Raw genomic sequence first — 26,047 nt, 5'->3', positions numbered from 1 at the left:
GGTGCCACGTGCTAGTGAGTATAGAAATAGGAGGATAGAGCAGATGAATGCCTGGCTGGAGAGATGGTGCAGGGGGGGAGGGCTTTAGATTCCTGGGGCATTGGGGCCAGTTCTTGGGGAGGTAGGACCTGTAGAGGCCGGACAGGTTACACCTCAACAGAGCTGGGACCAACGTCCTCGCGGGGAGGTTCACTAGTGCTATGGGGGAGGGGGGGTTTAAACTAATTTGGCAGGGGGATGGGCACTAGGATGTAGAATTAGAAAGGAGAAACAAGGTGTACAAAGGATCAGGAAAGAAGGATAGCACTAGAGTAAGAAATAGTAAGGTATTAGGTGGGATCAGACCAAGAGAGAGTAAAAGAAAGTCTAAGACTGGTTTGCAGAGCACGTGTGTAAACGTATGAAGTGTGGTAAACAAGGTTGGTGAGCTGCAGGTGTTGTGGCGATAACGGAGACCTGGCTCAAAACAGGGCAGGATTGGGTACTAAATATTCCTGGATACAAGGTGTTCAGGAAAGATAGGGAAGGAAAGAAAGGAGGGGTGGGTTGCAGTATTGATTAAGGAGAATATTGCAGTGCTGGAGAGAGAGGATGTCCTGGAGGGGTCAAGGACAGAATCTATTTGGTTAGAGTTAAGGAATAAAAAAAGGTGCCATTACACTACTGGGTGTATTCTGCAGACCACCAGCTAGTGGGAAGGATATAGAGGAGCAAATTTGCAGGAAAGTTACAGAGAGGTGCAAAAGCTATAGAGTAGTGATAACAGAGGATTTCAACTATCCTAATATAGACTGGGATAACAATAACATAAGGGGCAAAGAGGGGGAGGAATTTTTGAAATGTGTTCAGGATAACTTTCTTAACCAGTACGTTTCAGGCCCAACGAGGAAGGAGGCATTGCTGGACCTGGTTCTAGGGAATGAGGTGGGCCAAGTGGAGAAAGTGTCAGTGGGGGGGGGGGGCATTTAGGGAGCAGTGATCATAGTATCATAAGGTTTAGAATAGCTATGGAAAAGGGCACGGACCACTCTAAAATAAAAATACTCAATTGGAAGAGGGCCAATTTCAGTGGGGTGAGAACAGATGTGGCCCGGGTAAATTGGAATCAAAGATTGGCAGGCAAAACTATAATTGAACAGTGGGCAGCCTTTAAAGAGGAGATGGTTTGGGTACAGACAAGGTACATTCCAACAAGGGAGAAAGGTAGGGCAACTAAAACCAGAGCTCCCTGGATGACAAAGGAGATAGTGAGTAAGGTGAAGCAGAAAAAAGCGGCATTTGACAGATGTCAGGTTGCTAACACAAGTGAGAACCAGGCAGAATATAGAATATAGAGGGGAAGTGAAAAAGGAAATAAGAGAGGCAAAGAGAGAGTATGAGAATAGACTAGCAGATAACATAAAAGGGAATCCAAAAGTCTTCTACAGACATGTTAACAGTAAATGGGTAGTAAGAGGAGGGGTGGGGCCAATTAGGGACCATAAAGGAGATCTACTCATGGAGGCAGTGGGCATGGCTGAGGTACTAAATTAGTACTTTACGTCGGTCGTTACCAAGAAAGAAAATGCTGCCAAAGTCTCAGTAAAGGATGATATAGTTAAGATACTGGATGGGCTAAAAATTGATAAAGAAGAGGTACTAGAAAGGCTAGCTGTAATTAAAATACATAAGTCACCCGGTCCGGATTCGATGCACCCTAGGATGCTGAGGGAAATAAGGGGGGAAATTGCAGAGGTACCGGCCATAATCTTCCAGACATCCTTAGATATTGGGGTGGTGCCAGAGGACTGGAGAATTGCAAATGTTCAAAAAAGGGTGTAAAGATAAACCCAGCAACTATAGGCCAGTCAGTTTAACCTTGGTGGTGGGGAAACTTTTTGAAATGATAATCCGGGACAGAATTAACAGTCACTTGGACAAGTGTGGATTGATTAGGGAAAGCTGGCACGGATTTGTTAAAGGCAAATCGTTTTTAACCAACTTGATGGAGCTTTTTGGTGAGGTAACAGACAGGGTAGATGAGGGCAATGCAGTTGATGTGGTGTATATGGATTTTCAAAAAGCGTTTCAAAAGTGCCACATGATAGGCTTGCTATTAAGATTGCGGCCCACAGAATAAAAGGGGCACTAGCAACATGGATACAGAATTGGCTAAATGACAGGAAACAGAGAGTAGCGGTGAACGATTGTTTTTCGGACTGGAGAGAGGTGTACAGTGGTGTTCTCTAGGGGTCGGTGCTGGGACCACTGTTTTTCTTGATATGTATATATTAATGACTTGGACTTGGGAGTACAGGGCACAATTTCAAAATTTGCAGATGACACAAAACTTGGGTAGTGAACAGTGAGGAGGACAGTGATAGATTTCAAGAGGATAAAGACAGGCTGGTGGCATGGGCGGACATGTGGCAGATGAAGTTTAATGGATGTAAAAGATCCCATGGCACTATTCTGAAAAAGAACAGGGGAGTTTTGTTCGGTGTCCTGGCCAATACGTATCCCTCAACCAATATCGCTAAAAAAAAAATTATCTGGTCATTATCACATTGCTGTTTGTGGGACCTTGCTGTGCACAAATTGGCTGCCGTGTTTCCTAGATTACAACAGTGACCACACTTCAAAAACAGTACTTCATTGGCTATAAAGTGCTTTGGGATGTCCTGAGGATGTGAATGGCACGATATAAATGCAAGTCTTTCTTTTACTAAAGCAGTAGACTCCAGTGAAACGCTCAGTCCAGCAGCAGTGATGGGACTTAGTCTCAATCCTCCACTCCACCAAGGTCCCAAACACAGCTGAGATTGGAAGGGAGAGCGCCCTTCTGGCTGCTCGTATGCAGTAGCCAGCCCCAGTTCCCAGCTGTGACTACCTGCCCAACGTGCCTTCAGCTGAAGTACAGACTGAAAAGAAAATCTAACATTTTCAAACTCTAAAAAAAATAGGAGAATCAATAACATAACAAAACCAGAGAGATTCACTGACCCAGAATCTGTATTGGACATTACGGGCGCTAAATTGGGCCGTGTTGCGCCCGTTGTTTCGGTGCTACACGGCCTCTCCGACATCCAAGATGGCATCTTGGATGTGTACGCACATTTCCTGCGTGACGCGTGCCGGACGCCATCTTGGTATAGGAGTTAGCACAGGCGCAGATAACGAACGCTGGAATCATGTAAAGTAGGGAGAAAATGGCTTCAATCAGTGTGCAACGCTGATTTAAAGTGATAGTCACCATTTTGGGACTTAACGCTCAACTCAACGCACAGTCTTACCCCGACCATCTGAACGTGTCTTCGAGTGCCTGGAGGACCCCCCACCAGCGGTATTTAAAGGGACCATGCAGGATTTACAGGTTAGTGGCTGGATTATTGCTTTTGGCTGCTGAGACATTTGCAACTGTTTTTGGAGGTCTCCTAGATTTCAATACTAGGACGCGGGGACATAGCCTAACATTTAGAGCCAGGACGTGCAGGAATGAAGTTAGGAAACGCTTCTATATGCAAAGGGTGGGAGACGTTTGGAACACTCTTCTACAGATGGCAGTTGATGTTAGCTCACTTGTGAATGTTAAATCTGAGATTGATAGATTTCTGTGAACCAAGGGTATTAAGGGATATGGGGCTAAGGCGGGTATATGGAGTTAGGTCACAGATCAACCGTGATCTCACTGAATGCTGGAACAGGCTCGAGGGGCTAAATTTCACAGCCACTTGCTGCCTCCTGATATGTGCCACCTTCTCCTGCAAGAAAGCGGGACATGTATCTGGGTGATGTGCCTGTCATGGTTGAATAGCTGCCAGTGTGTGTAGCCTTTGAGTTGTGGGTGGGTGGCTTGCAACAGTGGTAATGTGTGAGGGTGAGAGGAAGCATCTGGTTGGAAGAGTTGAGTACTAATGGAAAGAGTTTATTGGTATGTGGGTGATGGGGGTGTAGTCCGTGGTGCAGTTGGTAGGAGATGCCACTTGACAGTTGACCTCACTCACCTTGCCCACTCATATCAAAGCATTGAACTTCTTCCTGCACTGCATCCATGTTCATGATGCTGTGCGCCCGGCATTGACTTCGTCCCCTGCTACCTCCTACTGCCTTTTGGATATATGTCTGGAGGGCCTCTTGCTCCCTCACCCCCACTACGGATATAGGATGTCCCTCCTTCTGTCCACCTCTTGCACCAAGGCCTCTAGTGCTTCAGCAGAGAACCTTGGTGCATGCACTCTCGCAGGCCTGGTACAAACTCAGGTCGGCAAATTGGTGAGGTCTGGTGTGCAGATTGGAGGATGTGGGATTTAGTGGTGCGCAACCTTTATTCAATGTTTTAACATAACTCATCAGTTTATAAACATACCATAAGAGATTTCTAAGAAACATCCTCTGGTGGTGGAAAGTGCGAATTGCACGGATTCCATGTGCAAGGCCTGGAATGGAACGCTGATTGCAGGTAAGTCCTTGGGTGGGCCGAAACTCACGTCCTGCCTGTGCAGGGGTCATTAGGCACAGGGTAATAGCACATCACACCACCCCTGGCCGAAAACGGCCCCTTTCCAATTTTTCCCCCCAGTATTTCCTAGTAGACTCTGTCAATAAAGCTGACATTACAACTGCTAATTATCTGGGGTGAAAATCATCATGTGGCAAGCTCACAGGACACACTGACCGTCACTGTGCTCACAAAATATTATCCAGACAGAATGGAAATCCACATACAAAACAGACTGGATGGGCTTTAAATAGTCACAGACACCAGCCAACAATTTGCAGCCTGTAATCTAACCACAGGGTCGAAGTCATTGCAACAAACCATTCAACTTTTGCTCTTGTGGTTTATGATAAAGTTGAGATTAGATTACTGCTTTGTAGCTCTTGTTGTATATTTACTATATCTCACATTATGATAGCATTTATGAGTTGCTTCTATTTAGGGTTATGCCGACTAAACTGGGTATCCTACCGATTAAACTATTAAATTGAATATTTTCACATAAGACACAATGGCGTCTCCTGGTTAAATGAATACTCAGCATATTGTAAAGAATTCAAAATCAGGTCCCAGCTTGCTCCAGTTGTGTCTCTCAGTTGACACTAAACGTACATCAATCGAAGCCAAAAACCCATTTCATTTGTTCAACAACAGCAGCATTTTGTATGTTTGTACAACACGGTCTCAGCCATTTCTTGGAACTTAAATCTTCTTGATCAACATCACAAGCACGAGTGGGAGATTATACAAAGACACCATTGCATGTGGAGCAAAACTAGAAAATTCCACCTGCTAACTTAGGCTAAAACTACTTACTGGCCAGTATTGGTGAGCTAGCAGGTGACAGCAATGGATCATCTTCAGTTCCTCACTGTTCTTCTAGTTGCTTTTGATCTTTTCAGGCCTGTCACAGCTCTTCTCATCCTACTCCTTACCCAAATAAAATTGGTATTTCAGTTTTTTTTTTAATAGATTCATGCCTTCTAAAGTTCAATAAAGATTCCGGCCACCAAGCAGCAATCCAATTTGAAACTCATTTTCAGTATCAGCATCTGATCCAATTTGGATCACAGTCCACAGTATGCAGCAAACTCTGAGGGAACACAGGGGAGAATGTAGCTTCACATCACTGTACAGCCTATAGATCTGACTACCTCACTTCCCAAGTCTCTGGACCCTTCTATAGTACTGTAAATATATCAATATTGAATGATAAATTAATTAATGACACTTCGCCCTCATTAAACGTCTGATTGTGAGCACAGCATTTTGTCTTCAGACCTTATTTTTTTTAAAATGTGGTTAATCTCATATTGTGGGAATATTACCCACATCTCCATCCATCTGCACTCACTCGCAGAAATCTGTGATTGGCAGAGTGCGAAGATAAAGAATGAAAGGAAAACAAGCTCACTCCTTCCAACAAGCCATGCACAACCCACAGAGTCACGGAATCTACCCAACTCATTCAGTCACCTGAAGGCGATGACCCACCATAAACCCATCTTTTAAGATATTTTTCGCAAACTTGTCCGTCACCTCTAACGTCAGTGCTAGACAACGACCAGCTCCAAAAATAAAAGATCCAACCCTCTTCCCAGACTTTAAATGGCATCATCACTGCCAGGTCCCCCACCAGTAACATCCTGGGGTCACCACTGACCAGAAGCTGAACTGGACTGGCTAATATCAGAGCTACAAGAGCAGGGTAGAGGCTGTGTACTCTGTGACAAGTGGCTCATCTCTTGGCCCCTTAAAGACCTTCTACCATCTACAAGGCTGGTCAGAAGTTTGATTGAACACTCTCCACTTGCCTGGATGCATGCAGCCACAACAACACACAAGAAGCTCACCACCAACCAGGACAGAGCTTAATCAACGTTGAACTCAATATCCACCCCATCCACCAACTGGTGCATCATGGCTATACTATCTACAGGATGCACTGCAGCAACTCACCAAGCTTACTATGACAGCACCTCCCAGCCCCATGACCTCTACCACAGAGAAGGACAGGGGCGGCAAGATCATGGGAACACAACGGCCCCGATTTTAGAATGGAGGGGGGGGGGCGTTGAATGGGCGCGCGGGTAACCTGACTAACAAAATATGTCCGTTTTGCACGTGATCGCAAGTGAATGGTGCCACTTAACATGGCTTCCGGGTTTGCTGTCTGAAAGCTGCGCAGCGGGCGGACTGCGCACCTGCATCATAGGCTGTCAAGCTGGAGGAGCTCTATTTAAAGGGGCAGTCCTCCAAAGGCTTTTGCTGGAGCAAACACCCAGAAATCAAAATGAAGCAGCACCGGGCAAGGCTGCTCCAAGGTTCAGCGACTGCACGGGATGAGGAGGAGGTGGGAAGTGTTTTACCCTGTGGACGGGAGGATGTGCCCTGCCTCTGCCACCTGGCTTGAGGTGGCAGACGAGCCAGGCCATCTTGGTGGCAGAGGCAGGGCCTCTCCTGCACCTGGATCCAGTGCAGGAAGCGCTTCAATGATCTAACCAGGTCAGCAAAAGTGAGTACACTTATTGATTCTCCTACATTCCATGTTCCACATCACCGCCCATCCCAACTCATTCTGCACTGCCCACACTACTCTATCACATCACTCCTCACACCTACTTAAGGCTCATCCTCAAATTACCTGCACTTCCTCACCTCCCCATTAGTCACCCCACCACTACCACTCTCCCCAATCCTCATCCAATGTCTTGGCTCTGTCTCATACTCACCCTCTGATGCATCTCTTTCACGGTCAGCCTCACCCAAACCAATGTATTCATCGGTTGGCCACGTCACCATCACTCACTCACACGTTTGTTCTTTCTCCCCTTCTAGAAGGGAGCCCAGAATGCACGCGAGTGGGCGAGGAATGGAGGGGGGCCACAACAAGTAGTGGTCCTCACAGATGCAAAGCAGGAGGCACTGGAGCTCAGCCGAACCCTCGAGTGCCTGTCCGTCGGGGACGCCGAGACTGGCACCCACAAACGTCTGGTGACAGAACTTTAACATTCATCACACACAATATGAATTGATGTTAACATACCTTGCCATCTTCAGCACCTCAGTATGCTCATCGCAACATGACACATCTGTGATAATGCTTAATATTGCCTTCTGTTTCTTACAGGCCCTTTAACGACCGCAGTGACGGCAGAGGGCAATTCCTCAGAGGACCTGCCGGCCTCTGAGGGCGCACAATCACATCTGAACTGGCCATCCACCAGTGCAGATACTCACACCTCAGTGGATCCTAGTAGTGAGTTAGTTGGGTCGGCACCTGGTGAGTAGACACTGGTGGCAGGGGAAGCTACGGAGAGTCCGCGTCAGTGGGAGCACTCCTCTCCAGGCTCAGCTCAGCCGGACGCAGGTGCTGAACCCCTGGGGCCATCCTTTAAAAGGAAAATGATCGAGGGACAGCAGCACCTTTGTGAAGTGCTGGAACAGGTGCCACGCGCACTCTCCAGAATAGCGCAGAGGTCGGAGGAGTCCAACTCCTGCATGAGTGGAATAGTGGTGCAGGTAAGGGAGGGCATCTCTGAGATGCTGTCACAGGGACGTGAGCAATTGTCTGAGATTGTGTCGCAGGTAAGTGCGGGAATGTCTGCAATGGAGAGAAGGGTAGCCTCCGTTGAGCTTCAAGCACGGCTCACAATTGAGTCCATTCAGGTCCTAACAACGGTCGTTCGGATTCAGGGTGAACAACATTCTGCCACCTTAAACAGGCTGACAGATACTTTAGAAGTGGCCTTCCAATGCATCACACATGTCCACCACACTGTTGTCCAGCAGGGTGGTAGGAGTGATGAGGGCCTGGTCCAGGAGAGGAATGAAGGAGAAAGGGGACATAGGAGAAAGGGGACGCCACTCAAAAGTGCTCCCACATCTCACCCGTTGCCCCCTCTCAACCAGTACCCGCAATGATGCCTCCTCTCCAGGTGGCCGAATCTGCCCCTGCACAGGTGCAGGTGGAGCAGTCTTTGGAGGGGCCCTCACGGGCACTGAAACCTAGCCCAAAGCATCTAAGCAGTCAGGACATGAACATGAGCAACCTGCCACTATCTCTGCTGCAGTCACAGCAGATGCACCACAAAGAAGTAGTTGGAAGAGAAAGGCTAAGGTTATGTAATCATGAAGGGTATGCACAAGAGTGTCTGACAAATGATCATGTTTTTCATTTATATTTGGTTTTTGGTAAAGTGACATTAAATGTTATCATTCTCACCACTACTGCCACGTCTTGCTCATTCTTGACTGGCTTTTGTGATATGGCCCTTTCATGAGGTTCACCATGAATGGCGACACTTGATGCCACCAATTGGGTCACTTTAAGTGGGTGTATGTGTAGTTGCAGGACTGTTTTGTGCAGGGAAGGGTGGTGAGACTAGTGATGTTACTCGTCCTCGGATGTAGTGGCGAATGCAGTTATGGCGCCCCGCCATCCTGAGGAGTTTGAGGAGGTCTGAAAAGTTGTTAAATATGTGCGAACAGAAGAATTGTGAGTGGAAAGTAAGAATTTTCAGTGAAAACAGAACGATCTCGCAGCCAAAAGTTTGCTTGAAAGAAGTGCCCTGCTGCAATAACTCACCTTTTATCCCCATCTGTCAAACCAGCATTTGAATGTCCCACTGGCTGCTGGCTGAAACACATCTAGCAGAACATGGAGTGTTTCCCACAGCACAGGAAACACAGTGGGCATATTTCAAAAATCGGACCCCTGCCTCAATGTGCACAAAATTAAATACTTCAAGTATCTAAATAACTCTCTTAACTGTCATCCCGCCGGCTTTAATTGCCGATGGGACTTCCGCATTTGTGAGGTGTGCGTGCACCCAGACGCGTCAGTGGGGAACGTGGAAGTCTGCAGGTTGGAGCCGTGTTCCGAACCCGCTCAGGATTTCCCCGATTTTCGAAGCCCCCCCCCCCGCCCCCAACACATCCGCTACTTCATTCCAAAATTGAGCCCAATTACTTGCAAGTTCCACTTCAACTGACCACCTATCCTGACCTGGACATACACAAATCACTGTTCCTTCATCGTCGCTTGGTCACGCTCCTGGAATTCCCCATCTAATACCATTGCCAGCATTACCCACATCCCAGGAACAAATAAAAATCTAACAACATTCACCTCTGACTGCCTCCATTCCACAGTTCCAGCAGGCAGGAATCAGACTATTATCACTTAATTCAATTATCCCCTCAAAGAATTCTAGCAAATTTGTGAGTCATAATCTTCGAAAAACATGCTTTCAAGTCAAGGGCAACAACCCTTATAGACTGGGATAGTAACACTGCAAAGGGCAAAGAGGGGGAGAAATTCCTGAAATGTGTACAAGAGAACTTTCTAAACAGTGTGTTTCCAGCCCAAAGAGGAAGGGAGCAGTGCTGGATCTCGTTCTGGGGAATGAAGTGGGGCAGGTGGAGCATGTTTCAATGGGAGAGCATTTGGGGAACAGTGATCATAATATCATTAGGTTTAGAATAGTTATGGAAAAGGATAAGGAACAATCAAATGAGAAAATACTTACCTGGAGGAGGGCAAATTTCAGTGAGTTAAAAAGGGATCTTGCCCAGGTGGATTGGAATCAAAAATTGGTAGGCAAAACAGTAATTGAACAATGGGAGGGTTTCAAGGAGGAGATGGTTCGGGTACAGATTCCTACGAGGGGGAAAGGAAGGGCATCCAAAGCTAGAGTTAAAATTAAAAAGATTAAAGTGAAACAGAAAAAGGGGATTGTTGACAAACGTAAGATTCATAATATAGTAGAGGACCAAGCTGAATACAGAAAGTACAGAGGAGATCTAAAAAAGAAAACAAGAGGGGCAAAGAGAGAACATGAGAATAGATTAGCGGCTAACAAAAAAGGAAACGCAAAATTGTCTTTTATAAACATATAAATAGTAAAAGGATAGTCAAAGGAAGGGTGGAGCCGATTAGGGACAAAAAATTAGATCTTCTTATGGAGGCAGAGGGTATGGCTGAGGCACTAAATGAATACTTCGTGTCGGTCTTCACTAGAGAAGAGGATGCTGCCATTGTAGCAGTAAAGGAGGAGGTAGTAGCGATATTGGATAGGATAAAAATAGATAAAGAGGAGGTATTTAAAAGGTTGGTAGTACTCAAAGTAGAAAAGTCACCCAGTCCAGACGGAATGTAACCTCTGGCCACAATCTTTCAATCCTCCATAGATGTGGGGGCAGTGCCAGAGGACTGGAGGATTACAAATATCACACTCCTGTTCAAAAAAGGTAAACCCGGCAATTACAGGCCCGTCTGCCTAACATCAGTGCTGGGGAAACTTTTAGAGACAATAATCAGGGATAAAATTAATTGGCACTTAGAAAAGTATGGGCTAATAAATGAAAGTCAACATAGATTTGTTAAAGGAAAATCGTGTTTAACTAACTTGATTGAGTTCTTTGATGACGTAATGGAGAGGGCTGATGAGGCTAGTGCGGTTGATGTGTATATGGACTTTCAAAAGGGGTTTGATAAAATACCACATAATTAATTTTTCTAACAAGTCTAAGTCCATGGGATTAAAGGGATAGTGGCAGCGTGGATACAAAATTGGCTAAGGGACAGAAAGCAGAGTAGTGGTGAACGGTTGTTTTTCAGACTCGAGGGAGGTGTATAGTGGTGTTTCCCAGGACCACTGCTCTTTTTGATATATATTAATGATTTGGACTTGGGTATAGAGGCTATAATTTCAAAGTTTGCAGATGACACAAAACTCCAAAATGTAGTAAGCAATGTGGAGGATAATTACAGACTTCAGGAGGACATAGACAGACTGATGAAATGGGCAGACACATGGCAGATGAAATTTAATGCAGAGAAGTGTGAAGTGATACATTGTGGTAGGAAGAATGAGGAGAGGCAATATAAACTAAATGGTACAATTTTAAAGGGAGTGCAGGAACAGAGAGTCCTGGGGGTGTAAATATACAAATGTTTGAAGGTGGCAGAACAAGTTGAGAAGGCCGTTAAAAAAACATAAGGGATCCTTGGCTTCATTAACAGAGGCATAGAGTACAAAGTGTTATAAAACACTGCTAAACTGTTATAAAACACTGGTTAGGCCTCAGCTGGAGTATTGTGTTCAATTCTGGGCCCCACACTTTAGGAAGGATGTCAAGACCTTAAAGAGGTTTGCGAAGCGATTTACTAGAATGGTACCAGGGATGAGGGATTTCAGTTATGTGGAGAGACTGGAGAAGGTGGGGTTGTTCACCTTAGAACAGAGAAGGATAAGGGGACATTTGATAGAGGTGTTCAAAATCACGAACGGTTTTGATAAGAAGGGGAAACTGTTTCTAGTGGCAGAAGGGTCGGTAAATTGGCAAAAGTACCAGAGGCGACATGAGGAAACATTTTTTTACACAGCGAGTTGTAATGATCTGAAATGCGCTGCCTGAAAGGGTGGTGGAAGCAGATTCAATAATAACTTTCAAAGTGGAATTGGATGAATATTTGATGGGAAAAAATTTACAAGGCTATGGGGAAAAAGCAGGGAGTGGGACTAATTGAACGGCTCTTTCAAAGAGCCCGCACAGGCACGTTGGGCCGAATGGCCTCCTTCTGTGCTGTAACTACTATGATAGCTGTTTATCTTTTCCTCCTTTGTCAACGTGCACTACTTTACAATTATTCATATTGAACTCCATGGGGTTAATTTTAACCCCCAAGAATAGAATGGGTTGGTGGAGGTTGGGGGGTTAAAATAACAGCATTTTGGAGCAGGATCACATCCTGGCTCCAATTCGCCCATTTCTGGGTTTGACCCAGGCAGGTTTGGATGTGTGTGGACAGCAGTCACCAAAAAGTCCCGCCCCCACTTAAAACTGGCGGGTCGATGCTTGAAAGAGCGATGCACCTCATTAAATTGTTGAGGTACTTAATTCTTTGTGTATTGGATAACCTAAATGAATTTAACCATACCTGTTTGGGTTTCCCATCGTTTCTGATTCACGTCAGGTAAAAGCAGGTGGAAAGGGCCGGATCCATGAGGTGAGTGCCTTTATTGCACAGCTTGTGGGCTCGGAGGAATAGGACTGCTTCATCCAGGCCCAACAAGCTCACCTGGCTGACGGGACCTCAGTGATTGACCGCCCCACCCAATGCAGGACCCCCACCCCGATCCCAGGTGACCCTCCCCCCGATCCCTGCTGCTGGCTGACCTTCCCCCCCCCACCCCCGATCCTGGCTGACATTCCCCCCCGATCCCCAATGTTGGCTGACCCCGCCCCTCCCCGATCCCTCAATGCTGGCCGACCACCTCCCCCCACCCCATCCCCCAATGCTGGCCGACCACCTCCCCCCACCGCATCCCCCAATGCTGGCCGGCCACCCCCCCCCCCCCCCCACCGATCCCCCAATGCTGGCTGACCAACCGCCCCGATCCCCCAATGCTGGCTGACCAACCCCCCCGATCCCCCAATGCTGGCTAACCAACCCCCCCGATCCCCCAATGCTGGCTGACCAACCCCCCCGATCCCCCAATGCTGGCTGACCAACCCCCCCGATCCCCCAATGCTGGCTGACCAACTCCCCCGATCCCCCAATGCTGGCTAACCAACCCCCCCGATCCCCCAATGCTGGCTAACCAACCCCCCCGATCCCCCAATGCTGGCTGACCAACCCCCCCGATCCCCCAATGCTGGCTGACCAACCCCCCCCCCCCCCCACCCTGATGTCCTGCACATTCTCCACCCTCCTCTGACTTTTTTTTCTGGGGCTCACAATCTCGTTCTCCCTCCCGTCCCCCTTTCCCTTCCAACGGGCAGTCAGCCTGTCAATCCAGCTGCCTAGCACGTGGGAAACCCGGAAGCTCAAAGACTCACCTTCAATTCTGTTGCGATTGCAGATTGCGACGCACTCTTTTGGCTTCCGGGTTCCCCACGCAAATAGCTACTGATGTGCGGGATACCCGGCTCCGAGATAAAATCATATCCCATGGCTTTTCTCTTACTCTTGAATCAACTGGCCACAAGGCCAAGGGTAAATTTTCCAATACTACTGAAAATCACCTCCTCCTTAACATGAACAGGTGACTGAAGAAAACAGACCCAACCCTGGTCGCTGCTCATTCATTTGGCTTCCTATTTTTCAAGCCAATTTTTAATCCAACTCCTGTGCCGTAAATTTAGTCAGCCTAATCTTTTCTAAAAGCTGTAAGTGCAAAACTAGCGAATGCCTTCTGACAATCCAAATCAATTATGTCCAATGGATGGGCCTCATCTACCAACTATCTTCTCAAGAGTTAGAGCAGATTTACCAAACATGACCTACAGCTCCTTAAAAGCATGTTGTTGATTCATTCTGATAACCATGTTCGTTTGATGTACTCCTATAACTCACAAAACTCCAGCATTCCCCTCACTACACATATGGGATTAAATTTGTACATCCTTGATGCTTATCCCACTACTTATCTGAATATTAGGATGGCATTCAGTATCCTCTACTACCCACAACAAGCACTGTATTTATGTAGCTCCTATTTCCTATTAATTTTTTGAGAATTCTCGTTGTATCCCACCTGTTTGGGACGACCATGTTATCGACTTTATGCATCATGATAAATGTTTAATTCTGTACGGTCTGCCACTTTTCTTCAATTGATCTTTGTGTGATTTGCGATCCTAAAAGTTTTTTCAAATAATTTCTCTTGGGGAGAAGCAAAACCCAGCAGGAAATACAAGATGCACGATACTAAACCAGCACAACACGAGCCATGAACTAAGGCAGCAAATGATCACCTTATAGCTGAGAGTGTTTTAGTGAGGCTGGGATTTCTTAAAACCATACTGTTTAAATCCAATTAAATTGCTTCAGTTGTAATGTTCCTCTATCCAGACAGGAGATGCTTATTGCTGCACCGGCAGATCCAATATTTTACTCCTCTGCTATCTAAATTTTGAAAAACGTTCTAGCTGATGGAGTTTATTAGTTAAACAGTATAGTGATATCTGATATGATGGCTGGTGATGATAACCTGTGATTATAGTAGGTTTTCAGCAGTCAGTACAATTGTTTCCTCCTGTCATATCTCATTTCCTGTGAAGCAAATATACTAATGTCAGCACCTGACAGATTGACCATTTCCCTCTGAACCTTGCAGATTGCAACACCAGCCAGTTAAGGGAATCTCAGGGTAATCTGCTTTTCTTTTTAACAAGGTTGCAATTTCTGGCCAAGCATATAAGATTAATGCTGCCCTTTTAACTGGGTGTTTTGGCAGTTTTGGAGCTGTGATGATTCCTTTCTTGATGTTATTCGTGGTCAAAAATAAAATACTACAAAACAGGGCTCAGTGATACACCATCAGATTGACTATTCAAAACTAATTAGAGTTAATTTTTTAAAATCTGTGGTTTCTACCCATCAGGCAACAGGATTCTACACTCCCCGGCAATTTTTGTTCATTTTCACTTCTTTGCACTCTGTGATAGCACTAAACATGAGCATCTCCAGCAAAGACTTCTCTTCCCAACCCCGCTATTGTCACTCTGGATTCCCCAAGGATCCAGCCGTCACCCCTCCTCTTCCCCATCTACGTGCTATTCCTTGACGATAGCATCCAGATATGGGGTCAGCTTCTACATGGAAGTTGATGACACCCAGCTCTACCTCCTCTCTCAATCCCTCCACTGCCTCTCTGCTCTTAGAGTGCTTGTCCAATATCTAGTCTTGGATGCACCAAAATTTCCTCCAGCTAGATACTGGCCCCCGACTGCAATCTCCGTGCCCTCCCCAGCCAGTGTCTCAGGTTGACCCTCCCGATCCCTAATGCTGGCTGTACTGCTCCCCAGCAGGTGGTGAAGGAACAGGGAAATCGAGTGTAGGTATAAAGAATGATGGTGCAGGAATAGGAGGAGGGCACTGGTTTAACCATAAGGCTTCTCCCTTTATTTCAGGTGGCGTAGAGCACTATACGGTCAGGGAGAGGGGAATCCCTACTATGGTGGTAGGGAAACAGTAGTTAGTGGTTCAGGAGAGGAAAATGATTTCAGCAGTGGTCAAGGGCGCTTGTAGTCGTTTCCCCTTGTCTGCCTCCAACTAAGCCATAATGCAAAAAAGGGGGTTGCATTTCCAGCAGTGAACACAGCCTCCATCACAGCATTCTGAAACAAGTCCTGAAGCATCAAAACCAATTTTTATTCAGAAAGCCAAAAATGAAGATTTTTCTTTAGAAGAATTTGCATTTATATAGCGCCTTTCATGACATCAGAGCATCCTAAAGCACTTTACGGCTAATGAAGTATTTTTGAAGTGTTTCCTATATTGGTGTAATATAGGAAACATAGTACCCAATTTTCACACAGTAAGATCCCACAAACAGCAATGAGATAAATGACCAGATAATCTGTTTTAGTGATGTTGGTTGAGGGCCAGGACACCAGGAAGAACTCCCCTGCTCTTCTTCGAATAGTGCCATGGAATCTTTTACATCCACTGAAAGGGCAGACGGGGCCTCAGTTTAATATCTCATCTGAAAGACGGTACCTCCGACAGTGCAGCACTCCCTCAGTACTGCACTGAAGAGTCAGCCTAAATTGTGTGCTCAAGTCTCTGGAGTGGGAATTGAACCTACAACCTTCTGACTCAGAAGTGAGAGTGCTACCACTGAGCCAAGGATTACAAAAATAATTTGTCCCTGACCACAGTTAGCACTGAAATGGCAGTTCTGGAATCAGTCAGGCCAGGCTTTTCAGGGATCAGCCGGTGATATTAGAGGTAGTTTGAGTGCAGAGGGCTCAGACATTCATTTGCTGCAGCCTCTTCAGACGCCCAGAGTTAGGGAGGGGAAAAATAAAGATCAGTTAGGTTTCCTGCTCCTATTCACTATCCAGTGCCCTCTGCTGTGTGAGGAAAGCGCATTGTGAGGACAGGATCAGACTTGCCTTCGAGGCCCTACATGTTTAAGCAGCCTGTCGATATCATCTAGCCTCACACATGAAGAATGGCCACTTTCAGTGGATGTAAAAGATTCCATGGCACTATTCGGTACCAGAGGGCACGACAGTTTATGGGGAACTGTATCGCAGTAACAGTGAACTCCTTCCGACAGGAGAGGACGTAAAGCACAAGCTCCACTACCAGCAGCAACACGTCTCCATTTACCCACACATCTATCCTTGAATCTGCTCCCTGAGGCTGTTCTTGTACACATTATTCAAGTCAATAAAGGGACAAAAAAGCGACACAGAACATTTCAGTCTGCAATAGAAGTGCCTTTCCCCTTTGGGTTTACAATGTTAAATGAAGCTCGCTGCCATCACTGGTATATCACAAGCAAGGATCTGATGATGCTTCCCTGAAATAAATGAAAAGTCTTCATCACTCCAGATTCAACAATATGAAGCACAAGTTCCTGCCATCTGGGAACTTCCAACTACCAATACTTTTTTCCTGATCTATCCTTCGTAAAGGCATCTCTGGGATTTCTAGGTGATCTGGATTAAAATCTCCCCTGCTCCCCTACAGAAATCTTTTCCAGTGAGTGTTAATTTAAGATATATAACTGGCAGGGGACTGGGTACAGGGACGATTTAAGGCCTCTGCAAATCTCACGGTCACAGGGCATTTCTCACTCAATGTGTGTCTCAGTGCCAATCACATCATTTCCACATAGCTCTGATTTACCTAGTCAATCCTGTGCAGTTGGTAAATGAGCACTGATCAGCTGTTCAATGTCCCAGTGAGGAGAGGAGCCCTGATACAGTATATACACTGATCAGCTGTTCAATGTCCCAGTGAGGAGAGGAGCCCTGATACAGTATATACACTGATCAGCTGTTCAATGTCCCAGTGAGGAGAGGAGCCCTGATACAGTATATACACTGATCAGCTGTTCAATGTCCCAGTGAGGAGAGGAGCCCTGATACAGTATATACACTGATCAGCTGTTCAATGTCCCAGTGAGGAGAGGAGCCCTGATACAGTATATACACTGATCAGCTGTTCAATGTCCCAGTGAGGAGAGGAGCCCTGATACAGTATATACACTGATCAGCTGTTCAGGATCACTGGATGAAAAGGATGCAGTTGAGAACAAAATACTCCACTCGCAACCGGAGTCTACAGACCACTGGAATAACAGAGAAAGTAGCAGCAGTCAGACTAAGAATTCAAGAAACAAGAAGATAAAGAAGGGAGTAACAGTGACACAGGGAAGGACTAACAGAGAGAAAGCAGAAAAGTAAGAGAGACATTTGGCTTTCACTGGAAGAAACACCCTAGAATAGTCATGTAAGAGATGATGCAACAGATAGAGAGAGAAAAAAAAGAGGGAGAGCAACAGGGGCTCAAGGAGAGTACTTTTATTGAAGCCACATACACCAGCTTTGAGGTGGTGTCTAGATCCTGGTAAACAAATCTATTGTCAACATGTTCGGGAATCCTTGCCTGTTATGCTGAGCTCCTGGAACAAAATAAACAAATAGAATAGAAAAATGTACCAGACAGACTGTACCAATTTATATGTACATTTCCAAACTTTCCATGGTATGCTCTGGTGACCCCCACTCCTCAGAATAACAGCCCACTTCTTCAGTACTTGACTAGCTCATGAGACAGGGGCACAGAACAGCTCTTGCAGGAGCCCCAGAATCTTTGGCCGGTCCTGACTGGGTGGTGCAGTAAAATACTTCTCTCGCAACCGGAGTCTGATTCAACTCAGATAGATGAGATGAACATCTCCCCTCTCTGTTGTCTGTAAGAGTCCCGAGTGAAATTAATTTGAGAAGTCTCAACCAACAGCCATCTAAATAAGGTGGCAGCCATGGCCCAGTGGTAGCACGCTCGCCTCTTGAGTCAGAAGGTCATGGGTTCAAGACCTATTTCATAGACTTGAGTACATAATCCAGGCTGACACTCCCAGTGCAGTACTGAGGGAGTGCTGCACTGTTGGAGGTGCCGTTTTTCGAATGAGATGTAAAAGATCCCACAGCACTATTTGAAGATGATCAGAGGAGTTCTCCCCGGTGTTCTGACCAATATTTATCCCTCAACCAACTTCACTAACACAGATTAACTGGTCATTATCTCATTGCTGTTTGTGGGATCTTGCTGTGTGCAAATTGGCTGCTGCGTTTCCTACATTACAACAGTGACTACACTTCAAAAGTACTTCAATGGCTGTGAAGCACGTTGGGATGTCTTGAGATTGTGAAAGGCGCTGTATAAATGCAAGTCTTTCTTTAAATAACGAGTTATCACTGAGTGAAATGCAAACCTCCTGCGTGGCTTGTGCACAGAATGTGCGAGTGCGATTGTTAAATATCACCTTTGTAACTTCAACAGGACAGCGTGAAATGTGCTCATTTCTTTTCTTCACTTGGCTGAAAAATAAATGAGTTCCAGATGAGCCAAACAAAAAGATGTAGGAAAATAGTGCGAAAAGTCAGAATATGGAGAGAAAACAGGAGGCTGTCAGTGAAAATACTATATTAGGTAGTAAACAATTCCAATACATAAAATATTTAATTCTATTTGTTTTCCCACTTATTCTTTATTGTGATCTCAGTCCAATACTGTATGTACTGTGCACATGGACAGACTCATCTTCCAGACCTCATCTCACCACAAATCTTATTTAACTCATTCTTCCAATTGGTTTCCTGTTGCCGAGTAGGTGGTTTTCGATTTAATCCATTTGTCTACAAAAAGTCAGATTTTTGGCCACCCTCAGGTCACTGCTGACACCAGCAAATATTTTCACCAAAAACATTCCTCGGAATCTTCTTCTAATCATCTGTACACAGGAAGAATTTAACTAATTAGCAATATTCTTTATCACACCACCTGGCAGACACACCAGATTCTGGACCCACTTTTACTGCTGCAGAATGGAATATATTCCTCACACATTCCAACTCCACTGTGCACTCTCAGGATCGGAACTTGTACTGCCCAGTGAAACGTACAGTTCATATTACAGCAGATCGGTGAACATTTGCAATCAGCTATGGAGAGGGAATTACAACTCAGTTATTACACCTGTATCTGTTGCTATGTGTAAACATGTGGGATGGTCAATGGCCCAAAGACTCCAGACCAGCCCACACAAACACAGCCACAAGACTGATGCCCTTAATGGTCAAAGTGGTCAGTATTCAAGCTCAATAACACTGTGTTCTAGTGTCAGAAGCATGCACTCCCAGGTCAGGTACAGTACAGGCCAAGTGCACAGTAATGCTCCCTCTAGTCTGGCTCAGCAGTATCTCAGGGCCATCCTTACAAACACATCCTGAGGATCTCATTTCCCTCACTAGCTATCCAACTGGCCATCCTGAGCAAGGGCACCAAAATAGTGACAAGATTTTGGGCAATTTTGTGCTGTAAATTTGTGCCCAGCCTCCCTTTCCTCTCCAAAGTCCTTGAACGTGTTACCGCCTCCCAAATCATAGCCCATCTTTCCCGCAACTCCATGTTTGAACCCCTCCAATCAGGTTTCCACCCCTGCCATAGCACTGAAACGGCCCTTATCAGAGTCATAAGTGACACCCTATGTGACTGTGACCATGACCATGATAAACTATCCCTCCTCATCCTTCTCAACCTGTCTTCAGCCTTTGACACGGTTGACCCCACCATCCTCCTCCAACGCCGTTTCTCCGTTGTCCAGCTAGGTGGGATTGCGCTCGCCTGGTTCCATTCTTATCGATCCAGTCGTAGCCAGAGAATCATCTGCAATGGCTTCTCTTCCCACTCCCGCTGCGTTGCCTCTGGAGACCCCCAACGATCTTGGCCCCCTCCTATTTCTCATCTACATGCTGCCCCTCGGCAACATCATCCGAAAACACAAGGTCAGATTCCTCATGTATGCTGACAACACCCAGCTCTACCTCACCACTACCTCTGTTGAGCCCTCCAGTGCCTTTGATCTGTCACGCTACTTGTCCGACATCCAGTATTGGATGAACAGAAATTTCCACCAACTGTTTCCTCCAAATGTTTATTGGGAAGACCGAAGCCATTGTCTTCGGTCCCCGCCACAAACTCCGTTCCCTAACCACTGACACCATCCCTTCCCCTGGCCACTGTCTGAGGCTGAACCAGAACTTTCGCAACCTTAGTGTACTATTTGACCGAGATGACCTTCTGGCCACATATCCACTCCATCACCAAGACCATCTTCTTCCACCTCTAACATCGCCTGTCTCCGCCCCTGCCTCAGCTCATCTGTTGCTATAACCCTCATCCTTGCCTTGACTATTCCAATGTTCTCCTGGCCGGCCTCCCATCTTCCACCCTCCATAAACTTGAGCTCATCTAAAACTCTGTTGCCCATATCCTAACTCGCACCAAGTTCCGTTCACCCACCAGCCCTCTGCTCGCTGACCTACATTAGCTCCCGGTCCAGCAACACCTCGATTTTAAAATTCTCATCCTTGTTTTCAAATCCCTCCACTGCCACCCCCCTCCCTATCTCTGTAACCTCCTCCAGCCCTACAATCCTCTGAGATCTCTGCATTCTCCACTTATGGCCTCTTGCGCATTCCTGATTTTAATCACTCCACCATTGGCGGCCGTGCCTTCAGCTGCCTAGGCCCAAAACTCTGGCATTCCCTCCTTAAACCTCTCCATCTCTCTCTCCTCCATTAAGGCGCTCCTTAAAACCTACCTCAGTCACCTTTCCTAATATGGCTCAGTGTCAAATTCTATTTGATAACGCTCCTGAGAAGCATCCAGGGACGTTTTACTACGTTAAAGGAGCTATATAAATGCAAGTTGCTGCGCTGTTGTTGACAAGAACCGGATTGAAACTGCCCAAACTCTGGCCAAAAGCTGAAAAAGGGAAGAGACTTTCAAGCCAACAATGTGAGCTGGATTCAAACCCAAACCCTTAAGATGGATGGACAAGAGGACCAGCTCACTGCACCAACCAGTCTGGGCTGCAATTACATTTTGGTCTGAAGAGGTGAAAGAAGTGATTAAGCTCTGGGCACCTTCTTTACTCAGAGAGTGGTTAGTATGTGTAACTTGCTACCACACGCAGTAGTTGAGGTGAAGAGTACAGATGCATTTGAGGGGAAGCTAGATAAGTACATGAGGGAGAAAGGAATAGAAGGATATGTCAATAGGGTGAGATGAAGTAGGGAGCGAGGAGGTATTGTATGGAGCGTAAACACCGATACAGGCCTGTTGGGCTGACTGACCTGTATCTGTACTTGAAATTCTACTTAAGCTTATTGCACCTCCCAATGTCCTGTCAAACTGTGATTCATTAAGCCCGTCAACACACTATTCTTGTGATGTGTTTTTTTAAGTTAACTAAATCTAAGCTGTTGGAACACTCGGCCTTGGACACACAGCCCCTTAATGCGAGCAGGCTGTTGAAGGATGTTTTGCTCAGAGGATGACTGCTATGTCCTTTGGGCTAAAGACTTACGGGTGTTGAGAAGAAGTTGGAGCTGCTCCAATGAGGTGAGGACCTGTTGGATAGGTTTCTTGACCACCTCTAGATAGGGAGCTCTCATGTACCAGTCATGTGAGCATGGACAGATGTGCAAATGATGCACCCTAAGTTGGGCTGCAATGACAGATCGCCTTTTTGTAAACATCCTTGCAGCTAAAGGAAAGCATATTGTATAAACAGCTGTGACCCTAACGCTATCATCAGCACCGATCAACAAACTTGGTGGCCATAGATGTCACCGGTCCATATTGGGACAGACCAACTGGATTTCTAGGCCAGGAACTTGAACCAAACCAGGTGGAAACAGCAGGGAAAGTCAGGCAACCAGGCCGACTGCTGCTTTAACACAACCTTGATTTTCCTTCTCTTGCCCCCCACCCGCTCCTACACCCTGCTCGCTGCATGCAAAGGTCAGGCAAGGGACGGGGCCCACATTCTGGGCATATTTCCCTCCTGTCTGCCCTCCTCACTGATGTTCCCCAGAAGCATCAGGTGAAGCTTGGAGATAGTCCCCGGGGTAGTGACAGGAAAAGCCTGAAAGGCTGGGGGTGAGGGGGAGGGGGGGGGGACTTGTAGTGGTCTCCTCTTTCACCAGTTTGGTCCCAGATACCTAGCTCTGTAGGCCACGCTCATCTGAGGGCTGCACAAACTTGACTCTTTCTTTGGGGCTCTTGAAGTGGCCTCCCTCCAGGGGGCTGCACTGCTGCTCCCATTGCAGAATGTTCCTGAGGGGTCACTGCTCAGCTTATGGATTCAGGGTGGGCTCCTGTCATGAAATCGGAACGACCCCTGACCAAGGAAACTAGGCTGGGGACATGGCGGTGGAGTGAAGCCTGATCGCAATCCCTAATAAGCAGCAAAAGGCAAATTCCGCCCTAGTGTTCAATGACACGGTCCCTCTAATCTCACCGTTCACTCTCACTGTCCCTCTAATCTCACCGTTCACTCTCACTGTCCCTCTAATCTCACCGTTCACTCTCACTGTCCCTCTAATCTCACCGTTCACTCTCACTGTCCCTCTAATCTCACCGTTCACTCTCACTGTCCCTCTAATCTCACCGTTCACTCTCACTGTCCCTCTAATCTCACCATTCACTCTCACTGTCCCTCCAATCACACCATTCACTCCCACTGTCCCTCTAATCTCACCATTCACTCTCACTGTCCCTCTAATCTCACCGTTCACTCTCACTGTCCCTCTAATCTCACCGTTCACTCTCACTGTCCCTCTAATCTCACCGTTCACTCTCACTGTCCCTCTAATCTCACCATTCACTCTCACTGTCCCTCCAATCACACCATTCACTCCCACTGTCCCTCTAATCTCACCGTTCACTCTCACTGTCCCTCTAATCTCACCGTTCACTCTCACTGTCCCTCTAATCTCACCGTTCACTCTCACTGTCCCTCTAATCTCACCGTTCACTCTCACTGTCCCTCTAATCTCACCGTTCACTCTCACTGTCCCTCTAATCTCACCGTTCACTCTCACTGTCCCTCCAATCACACCATTCACTCTCACGGTCCCTCCAATCTCACCGTTCACTCCCACTGTCCCTCTAATCTCACCATTCACTCTCACTGTCCCTCCAATCACACCATTCACTCTCACTGTCCCTCCAATCACACCATTCACTCTCACTGTCCCTCTAATCACACCATTCACTCTCACTGTCCCTCCAATCACACCATTCACTCCCACTGTCCCTCGAATCTCACCATTCACTCTCACTGTCCCTCCAATCTCACCATTCACTCTCACTGTCCCTCTAATCTCACCATTCACTCCCACTGTCCCTCCAATCACACCATTCACTCTCACTGTCCCTCCAATCACACCATTCAATCTCACTGTCCCTCTAATCTCACCATTCACTCTCACTGTCCCTCTAATCTCACCATTCACTCCCACTGTCCCTCTAATCTCACCATTCACTCCCACTGTCCCACTAATCTCACCATTCACTCCCACTGTCCCTCTAATCTCACCATTCACTCTCACTGTCCCTCTAATCTCACCATTCACTCCCACTGTCCCTCTAATCTCACCATTCACTCCCACTGTCCCACTAATCACACCATTCACTCTCACTGTCCCTCCAATCACACCATTCACTCTCACTGTCCCTCTAATCTCACCATTCACTCCCACTGTCCCTCCAATCACACCATTCAATCTCACTGTCCCTCTAATCTCACCATTCACTCTCACTGTCCCTCCAATCACACCATTCACTCCCACTGTCTCTCCAATCACACCATTCACTCCCACTGTCTCTCCAATCACACCATTCACTCCCACTGTCCCTCTAATCTCACCATTCACTCTCACTGTCCCTCCAATCACACCATTCACTCCCACTGTCTCTCCAATCACACCATTCACTCCCACTGTCCCTCTAATCTCACCATTCACTCTCACTGTCCCTCTAATCTCACCATTCACTCCCACTGTCCCTCTAATCTCACCATTCACTCTCACTGTCCCTCTAATCTCACCATTCACTCTCACTGTCCCTCCAATCACACCATTCACTCCCACTGTCCCTCCAATCACACCATTCACTCTCACTGTCCCTCTAATCTCACCATTCACTCCCACTGTTCCTCTAATCTCACCATTCACTCCCACTGTCCCTCTAATCTCACCATTCACTCTCACTGTCCCTCCAATCTCACCATTCACTCCCACTGTCCCTCCAATCTCACCATTCACTCTCACTGTCCCTCTAATCTCACCATTCACTCCCACTGTCCCTCTAATCTCACCATTCACTCTCACTGTCCCTCTAATCTCACCATTCACTCCCACTGTCCCTCTAATCTCACCATTCACTCTCACTGTCCCTCTAATCTCACCATTCACTCTCACTGTCCCTCCAATCACACCATTCACTCCCACTGTCCCTCCAATCACACCATTCACTCTCACTGTCCCTCTAATCTCACCATTCACTCCCACTGTTCCTCTAATCTCACCATTCACTCCCACTGTCCCTCTAATCTCACCATTCACTCTCACTGTCCCTCCAATCTCACCATTCACTCCCACTGTCCCTCCAATCTCACCATTCACTCTCACTGTCCCTCTAATCTCACCATTCACTCCCACTGTCCCTCTAATCTCACCATTCACTCCCACTGTCCCACTAATCACACCATTCACTCTCACTGTCCCTCCAATCACACCATTCACTCTCACTGTCCCTCCAATCACACCATTCACTCTCACTGTCCTTCTAATCTCACCATTCACTCTCACTGTCCCTCCAATCACACCATTCACTCCCACTGTCTCTCCAATCACACCATTCACTCCCACTGTCCCTCTAATCTCACCATTCACTCTCACTGTCCCTCCAATCACACCATTCACTCCCACTGTCTCTCCAATCACACCATTCACTCCCACTGTCCCTCTAATCTCACCATTCACTCTCACTGTCCCTCTAATCTCACCATTCACTCCCACTGTCCCTCTAATCTCACCACTCACTCTCACTGTCCCTCTAATCTCACCATTCAATCTCACTGTCCCTCTAATCTCACCGTTCACTCTCACTGTCCCTCCAATCACACCATTCACTCCCACTGTCCCTCTAATCTCACCATTCACTCTCACTGTCCCTCCAATCACACCATTCACTCCCACTGTCTCTCCAATCACACCATTCACTCCCACTGTCCCTCTAATCTCACCATTCACTCCCACTGTCCCTCTAATCTCACCACTCACTCTCACTGTCCCTCTAATCTCACCATTCACTCTCACTGTCCCTCTAATCTCACCATTCACTCTCACTGTCCCTCTAATCTCACCACTCACTCTCACTGTCCCTCTAATCTCACCATTCACTCTCACTGTCCCTCTAATCTCACCATTCACTCTCACTGTCCCTCTAATCTCACCACTCACTCTCACTGTCCCTCTAATCTCACCATTCACTCTCACTGTCCCTCTAATCTCACCATTCACTCTCACTGTCCCTCTAATCTCACCACTCACTCTCACTGTCCCTCTAATCTCACCATTCACTCTCACTGTCCCTCTAATCTCACCATTCACTCTCACTGTCCCTCTAATCTCACCACTCACTCTCACTGTCCCTCTAATCTCACCATTCACTCCCACTGTCCCTCT

The 26,047-nt window shown here is 46.7% G+C and overlaps 1 protein-coding gene across 8 annotated transcripts in view; it reads right to left on the bottom strand.

The window, feature by feature from the left end:
• Positions 1-26,047, bottom strand: part of specc1la (sperm antigen with calponin homology and coiled-coil domains 1-like a) — a 400,129-nt gene that overhangs the window by 46,714 nt on the left and 327,368 nt on the right. The window contains exon 14 of one of the 8 annotated variants that reach the window (XM_068005429.1): positions 17,850-17,907. The exons of the other annotated variants lie outside the window; for them this stretch is intronic. Coding sequence (XP_067861530.1) covers positions 17,869-17,907 — 39 coding nt within the window. The 3' untranslated portion in view covers positions 17,850-17,868. Of the gene's footprint in view, positions 1-17,849; positions 17,908-26,047 lie in introns of those variants that run through there. 8 annotated transcript variants of the gene reach the window in all.

The sequence above is a fragment of the Heptranchias perlo genome, chromosome 25 (genome assembly GCF_035084215.1).
Source record: "Heptranchias perlo isolate sHepPer1 chromosome 25, sHepPer1.hap1, whole genome shotgun sequence".
Taxonomy (NCBI): Eukaryota; Metazoa; Chordata; class Chondrichthyes; order Hexanchiformes; family Hexanchidae; genus Heptranchias; species Heptranchias perlo.
The sequence above is the reverse complement of the archived record's forward strand: the minus strand, read 5'-3'. Positions and strand labels throughout refer to the sequence as shown.